The following is a 19,531-nucleotide window of genomic DNA, read 5'->3' on the forward strand; positions in this document are numbered from 1 at the left end:
GGCTACCACCAGCAGCTGGCTAGCTGATGTCAGAAAAGAACCACCCAATGGCCCTCTGATTGGCTAGTGTTTATTGATTGGTGAGGGTTAGGAGTAAATGGTTGGTTAGACGCCATGTTTGTTTATTTATTTATTTTAATTCATTTAAGAATAATATTGATTTATAAAACCATTTTAGGATTGTATGAGGCCAGATTTCACATTTACCAATAGTTAGTGAAGACAAAAGAAGTTGCAGCAGCTTATGTTAATTCTGATTTGACAAAAAAAAGACTTGTAAAGACAAACATAATGTTTTGTACTAAGAAACTAGAGATGTGATTGATAAAATATCAACACATAGACAGTAGCCTGCTGCCTCAATCTGTTTCTATCTAATAGACCAAATAACATAAATAACATTATTTTACCTGTATTATTGGGATTTTCATGAGACATGCATTTACATTGTTAGCAGACTGAAGAATCATGTATAATTTTGATTGTCAACCAAGAAAGGCAAGATATTAGCTTTTGTGATAGGGCCAAGGGGTTGCTATTGTTATCATTGCTCTACAGGAATAACTATATGATTAAATATTATCATTTGAGATGATAGTGCTCTACAGATAGACCTTTGCAATAAAGTTTGCGCTATCACAGTTATCAAAACTTTCATACTCAAAATAAGGTCACAAATTTGGCCAACTGTGAGACGGTCTTTTAAACTTCGTGGAGCTTCCGCTTGTTACCTGGCAACCAGAACAAGTCTCTTGCTAACGTTAGCTCTTAGCTAGCTTAAGCTACAGCGGTTCAAAAAATATTAACGTTAGTCTCAACTTACCGCTTTTTGTGCACCCTCAAATGTCGGACGAAGTTGGAAGTTGTGGAGTCTCTATGTGGGATCTTTCAGCCACATGTTTTCACGTTTCCGCCTGTGTGTTCGTTATCACAGCGTGGTCTTTAAGTCAAACTAAACGCGATGATAGACTACATGCCTGTCTGCTGCTGTGCTTTACCAAACACGCCTCTCCCGCTGTCCACACCAGATGATTGGCTGTAATCAGGTAGATTCAAAGTGCAGCCAGGTTTGTCCGGAGAATTAAGAGTTATTCATCTTGTTGTCATGCTGTCATATAAGTGTAGTCAAATGAAAAGTACAATATTTCCCGCTGACATGTGATGCAGTATGTATAAGGCAGCAAAAGATGTAGCCGAGCAAGTACAAATAAGTTGTATTCAAGTGCAGTAGGAGTGGGTTCAGTTTGGTTATTACCGTGCAGGTACAGAACCCACCACCCGGCCGCTGGTGGCGCTAATGAGCAAAAAAAGTGTAGCAGTGTGCTAACAAAGGCAGTGAAGGAGGAGCGTCCAAGCTAGCATACATGGATGTAAACAAAGGATTTCAGACATTGAAAAATTTGGTTTTGCAAATTTTTTTTTATGAGGAAGGAAATGTATTCAGCACGTCTGTTAGACCTTAAGGACAACCTAATGAATTTTGATGAGAAAGACTGAATATAAAAATAACTTTGTATAGAAGAGGATCCATTCAGTCCTTCACCAACTGACATACTGTATTATTATTATTATTATTATTATTATTATTATTATTATTCGTTTTTTTAATCAGATTGTTATCTTTTTTTCTATTTTTCACTCTACAATTTACTATTCTGTGTGATTTATTTTGTATGATGTTTTATTTATTAATACTCGTCTATCTATCTATCTATCTATTGAGGTATATGAGTCAAATATCACACATATGTTAGATTAAGCATGATAAGAGGTAAACAGATGTTTAAACTGCAAGATACTCTCAGTTATATGTGAGACTACACAGGACAGGTCATAAAGAGGGAGTCCTAGTGTGGGAACGTATACAAAGGGGACTGTTTAGATGTGAATCCCCAACAGAGGTGGACATTTATGGGTGAGAGTGGAGGAATGCACCTCTCAGTAAGACAATGTGCAGAACATGGCCTTATTTGGGAGTTAGGTAAGATATGGGTGGAGTAGGACAGACCATTATGCTATATATTGTATTGTCTTTAGGATAACAGCAGAGTCCTCTGATCTGACCCTGAAGCTCTCTCAGATGGCCGGCTCAGTTTCAAGTCTTTTATGACTTGTCAAGTCAAAAAATCATCATCAACATCAATTGTTTTAGTGTTACTTTAATAAAATAGAAATTATATCAGCTGGTCATACAAATGTCCAGATTAAAAACCAGACACAAGCGAGAACATCAGAAATCACACAAAAGATAATTTTTCAAAGTTTATCACCACAACATCAGCCATTTAATCATTTAACAAATATATCCTTCAATTAAAAAATGCTAAATTGCAGTGCATCCCTCAGTGTGCTGTAGCTGCTCAATAGAGACTGCATAGGGGTAACTTTGGTGCAAGTCTGCAGTATGGAGTGAGTGCAAGAAAGATGAAGATGCTCAGATGATGTTGTAGAGGAGAGCAACGGCCAGAGTGATGAGGGTCAGTGAAGAGGTACAGACAGAGGCAGATGATCCAGACTCCATGAAGGGCTCTGTGTTTTTGAGCATCCAGTCCTTCTCCTTATGTAGTCCCTGTTTGTCCAGCTCCGGACCCATCAGCCTTCGGATGGTCTCATAGTATTTATTCAGCCATTGAAGCTGGAGGGAGAGAAGACCAATCTCAGTGAAAGTCAGAAATGAGCCTAAAGATGCATACTGCTGGCATGTAAAAAAACAAGTACAAACAAGTGCAAGTTTAGTATTCCAAAAAAAGTGAATGGGCTTCATTTCAAATTAGGAGTAAACAGTCAATAACACATACAATAAATAGAAATATACAATAATACTATATTGTCCTGCTCTTAGGTCAAATATGGTGTTTGACAGGATTAATTCTTGTACTACTTTTGTAACATTTTTTTTTACATGTGAAATCTTAATCTGAAAAGTAAATTGTAACTCCCTAAATAAACTGAAGTGGGTTAAAAAAAAAAACTCCAATTTTGTAGGCAAAGAATACTTGACATTTTGTAAACACAGGGCTCTTTTTTCTACAATGATGGTACAAAAATACCTTGTGTTTCCCCTTCAGATGAAAAGAAACAAAGCAGAAGTTGACTTCACACGTGGTTGTGTTTTCTCTAAGAGTGTTTTGATCTCTGAGCTGCAGAGGAGCTTGGGCCTGAAGTGTTAAGGGGATTTTGAGAGGAAACCAGCACTCTTAAAGCAGGAAAACGAAAGACTCGGTTGATGTGACACTCTTAAATGGAAAGGTATTTACAAATTATAACAGGAAAGTGATCATGTCTTTGGGGACTTGAACTTGCATTCTAGCTTGTTACCAGGTATTTACTTAATGTGCTGGGTAAGCACTTTTTCATGACTCCCATTTAAAGAAAAATGATGGTGAACTTCTCAGTATACACTATTCTCACACTATTCTCAATAAGAAGGTGATTATGCAGTTAAATACTGTCTTACTTGTTCTGAGGTGAGGATAGAGGTGTCAATCAGCTTTCTGTCATATGGAACCAGCGACACAGTGTCAAAAGTCAGGTAGTTATTACCATGCTGAGGGAAAGAAAAACACATTTACAAAGAAATTCCCTTGACAGTTCTTATAATCATGTAATAGAAAATCATTCACATGTTTGTAGACGATCAATAAATCTGTCTGGGTCAACCACTTCATACCTACCTTTGTATGCACAGGTACAATCACGGCAACATCTTCGATCCGGATCCCAAACTCATTATCCTTGTAATATCCAGGTTCTTTAAGAAAATCATAATCAGTTTGGTCGTTTTCCACATTCTAACTTTTGAGCCATGAAATGCAAAGTTCGTTTTGTTTCATTTCCTTAAAATGGTCAAATCTGTAGTGGCTGTAGATTTAGAAATCTCACCTATAGACGTGAACATGCCGGATCTGAAGGGAATGTTGTTGGTCTGAAAGCCAACTGGCCCTGCAAAAATATACAACATCACATAATTAAAATACAGATTACAAACCTTTGTACACATTCCCTTTCAGACTTCCATTGCTAGCTGTTTAATTAAAGTTACAAACTGGAGTGTTTTACTGTACCTTGATATTAATTCATATTTTCCTACAATCTGGCATGATATGAACGGCACTTCAAACAGAGAGAAAGTTATGCTCACTTCTCATCCTTTGTCTCCTGGTTCAAATCAGTGGGATCTATTAAATTTTGTCTACTCTATTGTATATAGCTAGTTAGTTGTTTGTACCTCTCTTTGTCTGGAATATCTTTTAAAAACAGTTTGTTTTTTTTAACATTTTTGGATATATTTTGTGTGATATCTGTGACTGCTTTCAGTAACTATTGTGATGATCAATTGATCAGTGACATCATTTTTAAAGAGAAAACTGAAACTTAGACAAATCAAGACATTTAAAGACGTCCCTTTGGGCTCTGGAAAATTGTGATAGACATTACTTTATAGGCTGAATGGTTAATCGAGAAAATAATCTGCAGACTAATATGTAGTGCAATAATCCTTAGTTGCAGGATGATTACAGGGGAAATCAGAGTGCAACAAACTAATATCGTCTGTTCAAGATTAAAGTAGCTTCACTGATCTCAGTGGCTCATTCTACTAAAGTATTCTCATCTTGGTATCATCATTGTTCAGTATACGACTTGGACCAACATGTTCATTAGCTTGTTCAGTCCTGATTTCATCTTTGATCTTCATCTTTCATCTTGAACCGTTGATGCACACCTTATTTTTCCTCTTGATTACTGTAATTCCCTCTACACGTGTCTCAGTCAAGCTGCTCTAAACTGTTTACAGTTAGTCCAGAATGCAGCTGCCAGACTGTTAACTAGAACCAGCTGACAGTCCCACGTTATCCCTGTTCTTTCTTCCTCCACTGGCTTTCTGTAAAATTCAGAATAAACGACAAGATTCTGTTGATTACATTTAAGACTCTGCATGGCCTTGCCCCCCAGATACATTTCTGATGTCCTCTTCCCGTATTTCACCTCTCCAATCCTCTAATCTTGGCCTTTTATCCATCCACAGCTCCAGCTGCAAAACAAAAGGTGATCATGCCTTTGCTGTTTTAGCCCCAACCCTTATGAGTCATCTTCCCCATCTATCAGATCTGCAGATCTTCCCCATCTATCAGATCTGCACAGATCTGCACAACACATTTTTATTGGCAAACCTTTCTATATATCTCAAAACTGGGTTTTGTTTTTTTGTTGTTTCTGTTGTCTGGTCTGTCTCTCACTGTGCCATGTTTTATATTGTATTTTGACCTCACTGGTTTGTTCATTTTTATCTTTTCGTGTGTGTGAAGCACTTTGTATCTATATCTATCTATCTATCTATCTATCTATCTATCTATCTATCTATCTATCTATCTATCTATCTATCTATCTATCTATATATATATATATATGAAGCTTTACTTCCTTACTTTCTTACTTTTCACCTCATTTTGTTTGAGGGTAGTTGGTCACATTAGAGGCTATAGCTTTGCCAAATGAAATGTGTACTCAAACATGCAAATTGTGTGCTGGCTTGTTAATTTTATCACTCCCAGTTACTGTGTTAGCACCACTGTGTAATGAAGTCACTTTTATGTAAAACAGCCTCTTGTGCATCATAATCATGATGCTTTTAGACATCACAGATCTCTGAAATCTGCCTTTGCAAACTGTTTTAGTAGGATGAATTTCTGCTTTTAAAGATGCTTTTAGGGGTAGAGGAAGATGTTACTGTACGGAATAAAATCATCAGTTTCATAAAGGGGTTGTAAACTTTAAAAAAAAGAACATACACTCGTGAACTCCAAAGTAGTTTCCAACACCGTGACCTGTGCCATGGCCATAGTTCAGGCCCACCTCCCACAATGCCCGGCGACCCAGCATCTCTATGTTTGCACCTGTTGATAAAAAAAAGTTGCCACACAGGGCGCTTGAATCAAACATCATGTTGCACATACATCACTGTTATGCACAAAATGTTGGCAAGCGGAGAAACAGGGGTCTCTAGTGGTGAAACTGTGAAAGGTCTCAGAGGAGAATCATTTTAAATCTCGATTTTGAATGTTTTTCATTCTCACCTCTTGTCCCTGAGGGAAAGATGGTCCGAGATATCTCAATGCATCCCATGAGCACTCGAGTGAAGGCCTCCTGGGAAGCGAGACATGTGGTAAATGACACAAACATGGTATTTTAAAGGAATACTGTGGATTATGTGGCATTAAATGTTTTGTGAATGAACATTAGAGCAAAGACTTTAAAGCCAAAAGTTTCTGATTTGAATAATAATGTCAATAAAGAAAAATTCCAATAGGAACAGCAACAGAGGAGAGATAAAGAAAACTCCACTGATAAACTGCCATATGGATGATTAGCCCTCTCTTGTGTTTTGACAGAGAAAATGCATTCACTCTTTCAATATATACAATAAGTATTACCCTTTCCAGTGCAGTGGGGGTTCCCCAGTGTACAGTCCGAGTGATGTCAGTGGTCCCGTCTCTGGTAGTAGCGAGAGACAGGATGACTCATTTCAAATGCAAGTGTCGTGAAGTGAAACTAGAGAGTCTGTAAGCAGAGCGTGATTTTACTCACAGATACTGGCCACCAGAGTCCACCAGGTACATCTCATCAACTGTCAGCTTCCGGCTTGTTTCTGCTGTTGGGCTGCAAGACAGAAAAACAGGAAGTAAGAGCAGCACTGCAGCTGTAGTGCACTTAATGGACCATACCAGTGGTTTAAAGGTTTCAGGCCATTAACAACCAATGATTTACAGTCCTGGTAACCATTTTTGAAGCATGCCTTACATTTGTAGATTCATTCTAGTCTACCAGGTGGCCTTTGTTGTCCATTTATTCTAGTCATGTTTGAGGGCATATTTTTAAATGTCATTAGATAGAATCCATAGCATCTAACATGGTCACCAGAATTCCAATGATTTTTGGCTTCCTACTGAAAATGTAAATCTTAAAAAACAGTGCACAATAAATAAAGTTTCATTAAAAAAAGGCTTAGTAATTTCCAAATACAGCTTACACTGTAATATTTATCAGTTTTCCAAACAGGATGGGGACTATTTTCTGCAGCGGATTAGTACATATTTCGTGCACTAGAGGGTGTTCATGCAGTGAGATTGATTCAAAATAAACGTCCAAAGACCAAATTGTTGTTTTTTGACTTTCCATAGTATTTATTGATAATAAGAGAAATAGATCTAATTGCCTGCTTAATTCTTAATCAAATTATTATTTTTAGCCTTTTTTTAACCTTTATTGGATAGTGACAGTTGAAGAGAGGTGATTGATGCAGCAAGTGGCTTGCAATTGAACACTAGCTGCTGTGATAGGAAGTTGAGGAAAGATGAAATGAACATAGAAAAAAGAAAAAGTCAGTAAGTAGAGGAAGCATATGAATAAATCTTACCTGTAATGGGCAAGTGCAGCGTTGGGTCCGCTCGCAGAGATAGTCTCAAAGCTCGGGCCTCTGCTGTCATTCTGTTTTCTGTAAAGATGTTTATATTAGCTGTGAAAGCCAACTATTAAGTGAGTGTAATATAACTTCTGTAATATCTGGTGTCTTTTCAAAATCAATGAACATTTCTGAGTTTGAAATTGTGTTCTTCATTGTTACTTTTTTTTACTTTTCATTGTTACTACAACCCTTTTTCCAGGCTCTAAAGCACTCATATTCTGTGTATCTCAATTCGAGTATTCAACCACCACCTCGAGTATTTACATGCATGCTCACCCACGGCACTCATTGATGTATGCTGCAGCCGTCAGCTCAGTCTCCTTCCCCAGTGGCACTGCCTCCTCCAGCCACATCAGCAGCTGGATGACTGCAACTGCATCCCTCACCTACACAGAACCACAGTGATATACTGACCAGGAGAGTCTCAGCATCAATCACAACACAAAGCATATAGGCTGTCAATTTGCATGACATTTTGCAAGGCAAAGTGTTCAAGCTTTCAATGAAAACGATTCATAAACGTCCCACCAGTCAGTCAGACGGTGGGAGAGACTGATTCATTAATTTCTGGAATGATAATGATCTCATGTAAATGTGTTAGAGGCTCATATCTGGTTTTCCATTTTTTCTGCTTCATAAATAACAACAGGTGTTTTTATTAGAAGCTTGTGCTTGTGTGTGCATGTGCATGGTGTGTTTGTGTGTATGTCTGTCTGCAGACGACATACGTGAGCATTCCTCAGGACTTGCTGCTCCTTCTCATCTTTCACTGCTTTAGTTGTCAACACAGGAGAGTAGGAGCTTGTCAACAGTTTCTCCTACATGATGCAAAAAACAATAACAAGTTATTGGAAGCTGTCATTCTACGAAAAATGTCCACATACAGTAGCTTAGTGATCTTCAATAAATGGACTTTCTGGCCACTTGGGGGCAGCGAAACAAGCTGTAAACACAACAGCGACATATCATCACCTTATAAAGTGAATGTGTCAGCAAACAGTTTACACATCCAGCATACACAGAGAAACATTAGCATTCACAGGTTGTGTCTGATAGTCACTCTCCTTCAAGCTCTGTTTTTAGTGTCCTCTATTTCCTGAAGGAAATATCTGGCTAGCTGCTAAATGCTCAACTATGTTCACCAGCTAGTGTTTACAATTTGTCTGAACTGTTTATTTCTGAAAGTAGAAAGTGGTAGAGTACAGCGAGCTGAAAACAGCTGCTTGCTGAAGGTAGATCGTCTTTAGCTTCTGTAATGTGACGAATTACAGAACAATGTGGGTGGGTTTCATTACCAGATGGATTTAAATCAAATCATTAACATGCGACTGGATCTCTCAAAGTGGGTGAACGCGTTGATACGACACAGAGCTGTTGAGCGATATGAGGCTGCAGAGGACTGTTGGCCTCCACACAGGAGGAGAGGGGTAAGGGATAAATGAATAAATCAGACCTCAACCACATCTATGTTTTCCCAGCTGAAATCCACACACACACACCGCATATTGCTCTGCTAGCTACCCACACAAGCAACAGTCAAGTGTGGTTTTACAGTATATGATGGGAGGGGTTAGTTAGTGACCCTAAATCGCATTTGATTGGATTTTTATGAAATTTTATGTAATATTTTATGCAATTGAAAGAAAGGCATTTTGATATAAGAGATGGTTATCTTGACACATAATTAGCATTTAGCAAGAGATAAACAAACAATTAATACAGGAACACAAGATCGGAACTTGTAAAAAGTATTTTTCATTTCATATTGTGATTAAAAAGTCTGAAACGCTCTGCAGCACTAAGGTGAACGGTTGGGTTTTTCACCGTGAGCGACCTCTTTCATATTACACAATGTCATTTGATCCATTGTTTATATAAAAATATTGGTTAGTGCATCTTTAAAAACTTGGATTCTGTCCACAACACACATCAAAAATATTTATCTCAGAAGCAGCCAACAAGTGGTGACTCTGCCTTCATGGTAAAATAGGGTTCAGCAACAGTACAGCAATACAAACAGATTATTATGCTGCATTTCATTTAAGATTTAAAAATCATAACAATAACAACAAACAAAATTATGCAGTAAATATAATGAAATAAAATATGCATACTTCTGGTGTAATGAGCTCATAAAGTGCGTAGTTTGTGTACTCTGTGCCGATCCACACTTTAACTCCGGGCTGGGCTACATACTTCTTCACTTCCTCTTCGACATCGTCATATTCTTTTAGCTGCACACAGTTGGGCCCAGTACAGGAGGAGTTCAGGTAGTCCCTCAACTCCTCTGGCACTCTCTTCAAGTGGAGGAAGAGCCTGGGAGGTTTGGAAGAAGGGCAGTACAAGAAGTGGTTCATTAAAGAAGTGGTTTACATTAGAAAAATGCTTATTTCCTAGTATATGTGATTGGACTTGCACGAACAGAGACACAAGAAATGAATCCCACAAGTTCACACATGTAATCCCTGATGGACTTACAAGATCTCATCCATTGTGAGCAGTGTGTAGGAGTAGAAGAAGGGATGGTAAGGAATGTCGTTGCCGCGCATATTGAACAGCCCTGGAAATAAAAAACACACACCACTCCTGACAGTCAGCAGCTCGCACATTCATTGACACATTCATCTACCTGAGCCAGGACACCCTGTTTACACCTAATGTTTGTGTCAGACGTGCGTGACTTTTTCTGTATTAGGGTCATTGAAAACACGCCGACTAATTCTGAAATCAGAAATCAGGAAAGGTTTGAAGCCCAGATAGGAGAGTTGCATTCGAATAAACAACCGTTCGCTTGCATAGTGCTGAACTGAACATCCAGGGTTCATAAAGGAAATCAAATTAGATAAACAATAAGATTTCTGTTGATAATAAGGGACTCTAAACTTCAGCAGAGAGACGATTCCAAGTAACTATCAACCTTTATTTAAAAATGTTCTGTTTAAATCTGTCTTTGTATGTGAAAGGAGTATTGTCCATTTTTTTCAAGTGTGTCATCTGTTCCTACATTTTTGTCATGCAAAAACCTGATTACTGTATTCCTGTCATAATCCTGTCATAATCCTTCACGTCAGACTGCAACACTTCAGGCTACAGCTCTATCCTGAAAGCCTTGGTTGTATTTGTGCATTGTTTTTCTCTGTTATTTCATTTTGCTGCAGACTGTATTTCCAGAGATAGCACATGAAAACTAAGCGGCTGTTTAGGGCCCTGCAGCCAATGAGAATGAAAAGGAAAATAAACCCTCTGTGATTACTTTTCAGCCATTTTGGACAATTTCTACATTGCCCTTCTTATTTATTATTTTATCTAAAACCAATATTAATATTTTTTTTTTCTAAATCAAGCTACATAATTAATAGACACATGTCTGAACTGCTTCATGGACAACGTTTGGGTTACTTACAGGCTGTTTCATCCAGTGCTGAAAGCAGAAGAGCTGTTGGTTTGTATGGATTGTCTCTGATCTGACTCCGTATGAGGTCCACTTTCTCCTGCCAAGTCCTGTCTACAAACACAATATTTGACTTTAATTTGCATCCACATGGCTATTAACACTTGATGCTTATTTGTATTTGCGTTATCCTCACCAGAATTCTTATAAAACCTGCGTTTGTTTATTTTTTGGCCATTAGGCGGCAGTGCAACAAGCTGGCAAACAGGTTACACATTGTAGCAAAGAGAGAGCAACATCATCATTTGTTTGAAGTCGTGTTTGTGGCCACTTGATGAATAATTAATTCAACGTCATCTAAATTTTGCTCCATTTTAGTCTCCACCAGCTTTTGAGGGAAATATTTGGCCATTAAGCCAATAATGTTCACTGTGTTCACCAGCAAGTCTTGCCTGTCTGCTGTGTGGTGCTGAGCAGAGTACAGTGAGTTTATTAGAGCGTTTTTGTAGAAATCAAAGTCAAAGAACGAGGTGAGAGTGAAGCAAAACAGAAGCGGTTGTTGCTGAAAGACACTGAATTGCTCCTTAGAGCTGATGGAGACTGCAGAGTCTGGTGATAATTCTCAGTGAGTTTGTCACTTAGAGCAACATTTTTTCACATTACATGTAGTTATTTGACATATTATTCGGGGTGCGTACCATTTATTCCAAAATCTTAAAAACACAACAGCCAGCACACTGAAGTAGCTTGCACGTATTGTAGGTTGAAATGTAGCTGGCTAGCTAATGTTAGCTATGTTCATTTTTTTTCACTTTTTTTACTTTAACTTGAGTAGGTCTCTAAAATGGAAATGTCCACTTTAACTATAGACACTTTTTATGGGAGTAATTGTACTTTTACTTGAGATTTTCAGTACTCTACCCACCACTGCCTATTATTCATATAAAAATATTGATTATTGCATCATTAGTACCTCCTGTAAAAGTGATGCTTCCTACTAAGTGCAGAGACACATCAGTGCTTTCCCAGTAATTAGTCATTCTGCAAACTGCTCATCACTATGGCTATGAGACAGCATTTATAAAACACTGTATGGGATGTTTTTTTCCAGAATGTAGTCAAACGTATACACACACAAAAAACATGCGCACAGAACATTAGGTTTATGACGCTCTTCGTTTTTTCCATCTGTCTGTTCTCTGACCATAAAGACCAATAAGGCCTATGGGCCTCCAGACAATTTCTGTTTCCGGAGGCTTTTCCATTCTCTTAAAGTTAGTGTTTGATCAGTCAAGCAGCTATAAAAACATGAACAGGCTGTTCATGGCTGTGTTTGTGGAGCTGCTTATTGCTGTCTGTTTGCAGGTATTTATCAGTACATAGATAAAGCGCACTGCACAGGCAGACGAGCAGACTGCAGAACGTTATTGTGCAGGACAGACACAAACACACATAAAAGGAAACCCACGTATGACTGTTCCGGGCAGGCGGGTGAGGTTGTCAGGTGGGATGTCCGGCCTTTCCTTCCACACTTGGTCGACCAGGTTGTCAGGGATGGACTTGAGGCTGCGATTGCTCGAATCCAGATTGATGTTGTAGCTCTCCTGTGTTCCTAATGGAGGAAATTGCAGATGATTACACACACTGAAGCGAATCAATCACAAATAAACAGTCTGCATGGCGTCTGGAGGCTCCATCAATAATTTTCCATCTACTTGGGCAAGCACTTTATTGATGTTAACCTGGACTGACAGGAGGGATGGAGAACAGGGACTTACCGAGGGAGAAGAGGAAGGGATCAAAGCCGATCTCGCCGCCTGGTGGAACTTCAGAGATTAGCCACTCTGCTATGCTGCTGATGGACACTGGAGAACATCACACATGACGCACTGTAGTCACGTTATCATTGACTATGCAGGACATGACAGAGTGAATCCAGTTGTCCTACCTGTTGAGACTATTCTTATGCATCATTGCAATATGCAAAATGTTTGTTTTTTGCCAATTAGTGTATTAAATTAGCACAAATTGCTTGGTCAAAAAATGTGGATTGGAATATCAATAATGGCAACTGCACTGAACTACAATAAAAACTGTTCCATCAGTGTAATTTTTATGTTTCAGAGAACATAAGCACTTTTAGGCTAAACAAATCAAATGTGAAATTTTAAAGGTGCAATAAGAAACCTGTTATATTTTTCTTAGGGCAATAAAACACATGCGGATATATAAATGATGACATTTAACAAGCTGTTAAAGGTCACTTTGTTGTCTGTATTCAGTTACACAATGCTATGAATGAGTGACAGAGATGGTTTTATATTACAAAATAATAAAATAACAAAAACCCAATGTTGTGCAATTGTTACAGTGATGAAGGTACATGACATGGTGCATCATATAAAGCAGTATAAGCATTGACTGTGATATTGTGTAATTGCAGTAAAGGGTAAAGTCATGTCAGAGCTCAGAGCTCACTGCAGTGCAAGTTCAAGAATAAGGCTTGTGTCATTCTTTTTTATTTGTTTGTGTGAACAAACCTTATGAAAAGACCAAAACCAACAGTGCGTTAGTTTGTCTCTCAATAGTTTGACTTTGCTACCCTGTCACTCAGCCTCACATTTGTTCCCAGTGAAGATCTAAATCTTTAGAAATGGTAAAAATATTTATCTTTATATAAATTATTTCCCAAATCAGCTGGGCCCTGTGTTTAGGACAAGCAAATATCAATCAAACACAAGTAAGCAGTGCATTTATTTTTAGCAGTGGATTATCACACGTTTGGTGCTCTAGTGGGTATTTACAGCTGGACAGTGTATATAAGATCAACTCAAAATAAACTACAGTGGCCTTGTTTATTCTAACGACTGAACATGTCACTCTGTGCAGCTGTGTGACTCATTTTTGTCTTTTTAATCACTTTTGGAAAACACTGGAGCTCTGTGGCACAGAGGAATAAGATATGTCAGGCTTTAATTCACAGACAATACATAATACTGGAATCAATTCATTGTTGGTTTTAACTTTTTCGGGGGATTTCTTAACACTAAGAAAAACACAGAATTAAAAAAAAACAACAACTACTGATCATGCTAGTAAAAGGCTAAAGGTGCAGCCAATATGTCCAATAATTTCCCAATCATACAATCAGAATGCTAAAACAAAAGTGAATACTTTTGGCCTGTTTTAAAAAATCAACATCGTTGTGTTGCCAAGGCCTGGCGTCTGGGGTTAAGGGACTAGCCAACATTGAACCGTATCGTCACCAGTTCACGTCAGCCCAGGTGCTGTAACTGTTCTATGTTACCACCCATCTATCTCTCCCCTCATTTTCTGTCATGTCACTACTGCAGCATATGTTTTGCAGTGGGTTAAGCTCCCTTTGTCATGATGATAGGTGTCACTGTAAGTCATAAATTGTGAGTTGCCCTACAACAAAAGCTGTTATATATTATTAATGTCAACATCATATGTTCAGTGTTTTGTGGCCTTAGTTCGTTCGTGAGCTGTTTTTATCATATAAATCCTGTAATTATAAGTGCAGCATTTGTCCGGATATTTTTAGACCAGATCATCAAAACCACAACTATTTGATTGGAATCCATGTGTGCTGCGTTGTCATGACACATAATCACAATATGATCACCCCTACCGTCTTTTTCCAGCTCCCAGTTGCAGTCCATCTGTCTCTCAGCTTGAACCCAGTAGCGGCTGTCTGTCCACAGAGTGGCCTTGGTCTGAGTAACTACGGCAGTGCCTGGGGAGAGGCAGGACAGCTGCTGTGTTAGGGAGAGGGCAGCGGTGCCAATGAATTACAAACAACTATAAATATCAGAGTTGACTTAGAACAATGCGTGATGGGCCAGCTAATCTTGAAAAATGCATGTATGCGTGTGTTGAGAAACAGGAAGGTTACGAAGAAGGCAGCCGAGTGATGTGTGGTGGATATATAATCAGGGCTTACATTATTATTCCACTGTTGTACCCTCACACAAGACACTTAAGTAGCAACAGCTGAGTAGATCCCTGAATGTGAACTTGTTTCTTAATGGAGGCCCAGAAAATGTGACTTTTCTTTATAGTGTTTGGCACAGGTTCGGCCTGGTGTAAACGGCACTTTACTGAAATGCCATCTGTCTTCTTATCCTTTCATCTGTGCAACAGAAATATGTCGTTAATTCTGTTCATCACTGTTGCGTGAAAATAGATCTCATGATTTAACGGTCAAGTTACTCTGCAAAGGAGAATGGCGATGAATGAGAGGATGCACTGATGCAGCGAGTGAAAGCGATGAAACAAAATGAAGGAGGAGCAGGCTGTATGGTGAGGATGTGGGATGAAAGTAGAGGAGATGCATGACAGCGGCGCTCAGACGTGGGGAGTTGAGTCATTGGGAGGAGGATGGAGAAGACGGGGAGCCAGAAAAAGATTGTACCTGCGGAGCCTGTAAAGCCGGTCATGAAGGCCACCCTGGCGTCACGCGGTGCGATATACTCACTCTGACAGAGAAACAGAGCAGGTTAGCATCTCTCTCTCTCTCACAAGCACAAACACAAACACACACACAAAAGGTTCAAGATGAAAGATGAATAGATGAGTTAATTCTGATGGACAGGAAATGTACCAGGTGAGCATCAGTGCCAGGGATTATGTAGGCAAAGATATTCAGGGGAAGCATTCTCTCTCGTAACTCCTGAAGCTGGAGAGCGGTATTTACTGCTGTGCTGGGGAGGTACTGTAACACACACACACACACACACACACACACACACGCACACACACACACACACACACATACAGACGCACACACACACACACAAAGGGAGAGACAGACAGACAGATAGTGTGAAAAGCTGTCAGATTTAATTAAAACCCAAAGAACTGCTGATTCATCCCTTTCTCTATCTCCCACCATAATCATTAACTGCAGTGCATGTGCAGTAATCATTAACTGTAACTGCATAAAACTCATGCAACATGTTTCACGATTCTATCTCTTGTAAGACTTCAATTTTATGACTTCATTTTTGTAAGAAAAAAATAAAACAACTGCTTTCTTTCACAGGCTGATCTTACCGGTGGGGACAGAGAGCAGTTCCTCTCAGCCGACTCGGATGCAACAGCACCAATATTGTTTCCTGAAATGAGAAGCGCATGGTGACAAGAGACCTTGGAAAGTGATACAAGGTTGTGACCGAGCTGAGCTATGTAAGCACAATCTCAGGTTAGCATGCAGCTCTTTTTTTTTTGGCAACTTATTGTGTTGAATCTTTTCGGACACCGTGACTGTCAAGCAATCTGTGGAATCAATGCAACTCAAAAACTCAATCAAAGGACACTGGACAGAGAACAGAAAGTAGAGAAAAACCTATGATGATATCAGCCACATTAACCAAAACATGTCCAGTAAAGGTGATAATGCAATCAGTCAAGATAGTGCAGTTCAATCACGTTCATGTTCAGAGATGAGACAGAGCTGTTATCTCCCTCTAAGACTGATTTTATGCAGAGATCCTGATGAGTAAACCAACAGACTCAGAAAGAGCAGATGGCAATTTCTTATGCCCCCTTTGCAAGCCAGGAGTGTTTTTACGGCGTGACGCAATCAAACCGACTGCATATAATAGCAAACTGCTACATGTGATCTGTTTTTACATTTTACACCACTGCAAAGTTCCTGTCACCATCGGAAACAAATAGAAATGTTAATCGTTAGAGGCGCTCAGCAAAACTCTTCACACAGAGGGCAGAGGCTGGGCACTGACGGACAGATCAGTGAGGATAAAAAAGAACTTTTTACCTGTTAGCGCCGCCAGAGACAGAGCCAACCACCAGCTAAAGGAAGGCATGTTGGCACTTCGAGCCCGTCAGGAACAGATCCACACACAGAGTGGCTACAAAGCAGGTGCTCCGATGTGTATGCAGCGTATGTGAGAAAGTGTGCGTGGGTGTCTGGTGAGAAATTGCATGTGGGTGTCTGCTAGTAAGTGCATGACTGTCCTCTCTCTCTCTCTCTCTGTCTCTCTTCCTATCTCTCTCTCTCCTCCTCCTCCTCCTCTGCCACCACTCACTATCTCCTCTCCCTCCAAGACCTCTGATAGGAATCACATGCAGTGGCTTTGGGATCTTGGTTCTGAGAAACACTTTTTTTGCTTCTTGACCTAAAATACAGTGTGGCAAGCCACAATGACCACCCACCTGTTTTTCCTCATGCATCTCACTGAGTTGCTCAATGTTTTTCATTGTATCATGATGCAAGGCTGAGGGTTAGGAATTCCCACTTAGATGCACCGTCATCTAGCACATGTGTTTTTGATCAAACAAAAGCACAATGCTTTTATCTCAATTATTTGCACCAATAAAATGTGTGACGTCAGCGCTGCAGCCAAAAAAAAGTAAGTGTTATGCTGAACAACATGGACAAGCGCTTGTCTGTTGACATGAAGATGCAGATTTTCGTGTTCGAAAAATATTTTACACATGAATGCATGTACGAGTATCTTTGTCTGCAGATCCACAGATTATAGGCAAGTCTTTTGTAATCCTGCAGAGATTTTCATGGAAAACGTTTGTGCTTCGGGTATTTTTAAATCCTTGTATTCAAGCCAAATGTATAATGCCACTTAGCTAAAAGACGGAGGAGGAAGGAGGAGGGGGTAGAGTGTATGACCAGGAGATTTATCACAGCAGCCATACAGTATATTAGTCTTCAACCATCTTTGTGTGTTCTATTTTACTGGAATTTGCTTGATGTTAAACAGCTCAGTTAAACAGACATGTAGGATAAAATACTTACTTGTTTTTGAGTTTGTTGAGAGTTGGATGAGAAGATTCACTACAGAACAAGGCTAGCTGTTTTCTCCTGTTTCCAGTCATTATACTCAGCCAAGATAACCAACTGATGGCTGTAGCTTGCATTTACATACAGACACAAGAATGGTGTCAATCTTCTCAATTAATTATTCCTTTAATACATCTGACGAGTTTTTACATTTATTATTGTTGGCATCTGTTTTGCTGCCTTCTTTGAAGCACTTTATAACTTGTTTTTTGGAAAGTGCTCTACAAATAAGATTATTATCATTATTATTATTATTATTATATAAACAGACTCTCATATGATCAATGGGCCAATTAGTCAATGCACAACAACTGTAAAATCTCTATGGAGCCTCAGAGCAGTCTGTCATTGCTGGTTTATTAATCTGGTGCACCAGATTTATGCATATACATCTTAGAATCTACAGACATCCCAACTACCTGATGTGAATACATTCCGATTAGGTAACACCTCTATGGTGCACTGGGATCCACTGGCTTTGATCATGACTTCAAAACCTGGCAGACCTTCAGACTACAGTGGTGTAGTGCTGAACTAAGACATGGATAATATACAGTGATAGAGAGCTGTGTCTCTTAATGTCTCTTTTTTCATTAGTGGTGGATTTGCAGTGTAGCTTAGTAAGTCATAAAGGTGTCTATGAGCTTTAAGATCTATGAATATGAAAGGTAATAGTTAGGTCAGACTGGTCTAACATCATTTAAATTTCACCCCTTCAATTTAAAAATGCCCCTTTTTTCACCCTATGAGACGTGCTGGGCTTACCCTTTTGATTAAAAACGGTATAACAGATCCCTGTGCTTTATAAAGAATTAAGTGAGTTTAATGCTCTACTGGTTATAATTTCCCTGTATTAAAAAAAGACTACAGTACCATTGCAAGACTAGAGTGTAGCGGTGCTTTCAGCTAAATGCCAAGCTGATGTTTAGCAGATGTTATGTTTTGCAGGTTCATCATCTTAGTTTAGTGTGTTAGCATGCTAACATTTGCTAGAACATTGTTCTCAGCACCAGAACAATGCGAAGCTGTGTCAGATGGGAATATCATTAATTTTGTGTTGGTGATGACACTAAGTGAAAAGCCTCAGTGATAACCAAACCAATACAGGTCATCCTGCTGAGAACATGAATATTTGTACCTAATTTAATGGCAATCCATCCAATTTCACACAAAACCACAAATGCCAACCAGTTGGTGGCGCTACAAAAAAAGTCAGAGGATCCCTAAAGTCAGTAGGATTCACCCTCTGGGGACCATGAATCAAAAATGTCAACATTTCATGGTAATACATCTGGCAGTTGTTGTGATGTTTTAGTCTTAAACAAAGTGGTGAACCGACTGACCCACGTTGCCATTCATACAGCTAAAAGCTGATAGCTAAAAACACCAAGAATAGATTTCTGTGAAATAAGGGAAGAAGAAATAAAGTCAGGACGACAAAATGTTGCTTATGTGTGACCTAAAATCAAGACCATGGTGCTGCATAAATCTGCCATAAATCAGTGGAATTGTGTGAAAGCACAACCTACTTTGTTTCTGCTCACAACTGTATTTTTAGTTATAAAGTGACCCAGATATTAGACTGGACATTTTTCACATTGAGTGATAGGCCATGGATATACTCTGCAAACCATCTGCTGAGTTGCAATCAGCATGAAAGCCACATGGTAAAACACACATGCACGCATGCACGCATGCACGCATGCACGCACGCCCACGTACACACGCACACACACACACACACACACGCACTTATTATCTATAAGGCTTTTGAAACCAAATTATACATGGCTCAGTGTAGCTCATATTTTAATCCCAACAGCCTTATAACAAGAAT

General features: G+C 39.2%; 1 protein-coding gene across 1 annotated transcript; it reads right to left on the reverse strand.

The window, feature by feature from the left end:
* Positions 1-2,149: 2,149 nt before the first annotated feature.
* Positions 2,150-16,773, reverse strand: xpnpep2 (X-prolyl aminopeptidase (aminopeptidase P) 2, membrane-bound). The gene is made up of 21 exons (XM_041944395.1): positions 16,654-16,773; positions 15,930-15,991; positions 15,478-15,588; positions 15,289-15,352; positions 14,506-14,610; positions 12,632-12,718; positions 12,322-12,465; positions 10,866-10,967; positions 9,941-10,022; positions 9,577-9,778; positions 8,191-8,280; positions 7,739-7,848; positions 7,415-7,492; positions 6,586-6,657; positions 6,432-6,492; positions 6,075-6,144; positions 5,790-5,894; positions 3,883-3,942; positions 3,675-3,751; positions 3,458-3,547; positions 2,150-2,635 (listed from the first exon to the last, which is right to left on the reverse strand). The coding sequence occupies exons 1-21, from the start codon at positions 16,700-16,702 to the stop codon at positions 2,435-2,437; spliced, it is 2,022 nt and encodes a 673-aa protein (XP_041800329.1). The 5' UTR covers positions 16,703-16,773; the 3' UTR covers positions 2,150-2,434.
* Between the last annotated feature and the right edge of the window lie 2,758 nt (positions 16,774-19,531).

Source organism: Chelmon rostratus, chromosome 9 (assembly GCF_017976325.1).
Source record: "Chelmon rostratus isolate fCheRos1 chromosome 9, fCheRos1.pri, whole genome shotgun sequence".
NCBI classification, from domain to species: domain Eukaryota; kingdom Metazoa; phylum Chordata; class Actinopteri; order Chaetodontiformes; family Chaetodontidae; genus Chelmon; species Chelmon rostratus.

Coding starts and splice junctions, on each gene's coding strand:
- xpnpep2 (XM_041944395.1), bottom strand. CDS start 16,702: ATGCCTTCCTTTAGCTGGTGGTTGGCTCTGTCTCTGGCGGCGCTAACA. Junction 12,466..12,631: donor TCCCTTCCTCTTCTCCCTCG/GTAAGTCCCTGT, acceptor TTCCTCCATTAG/GAACACAGGAGAGCTACAAC. Junction 3,752..3,882: donor CGGCATGTTCACGTCTATAG/GTGAGATTTCTA, acceptor ATTTTCTTAAAG/AACCTGGATATTACAAGGAT.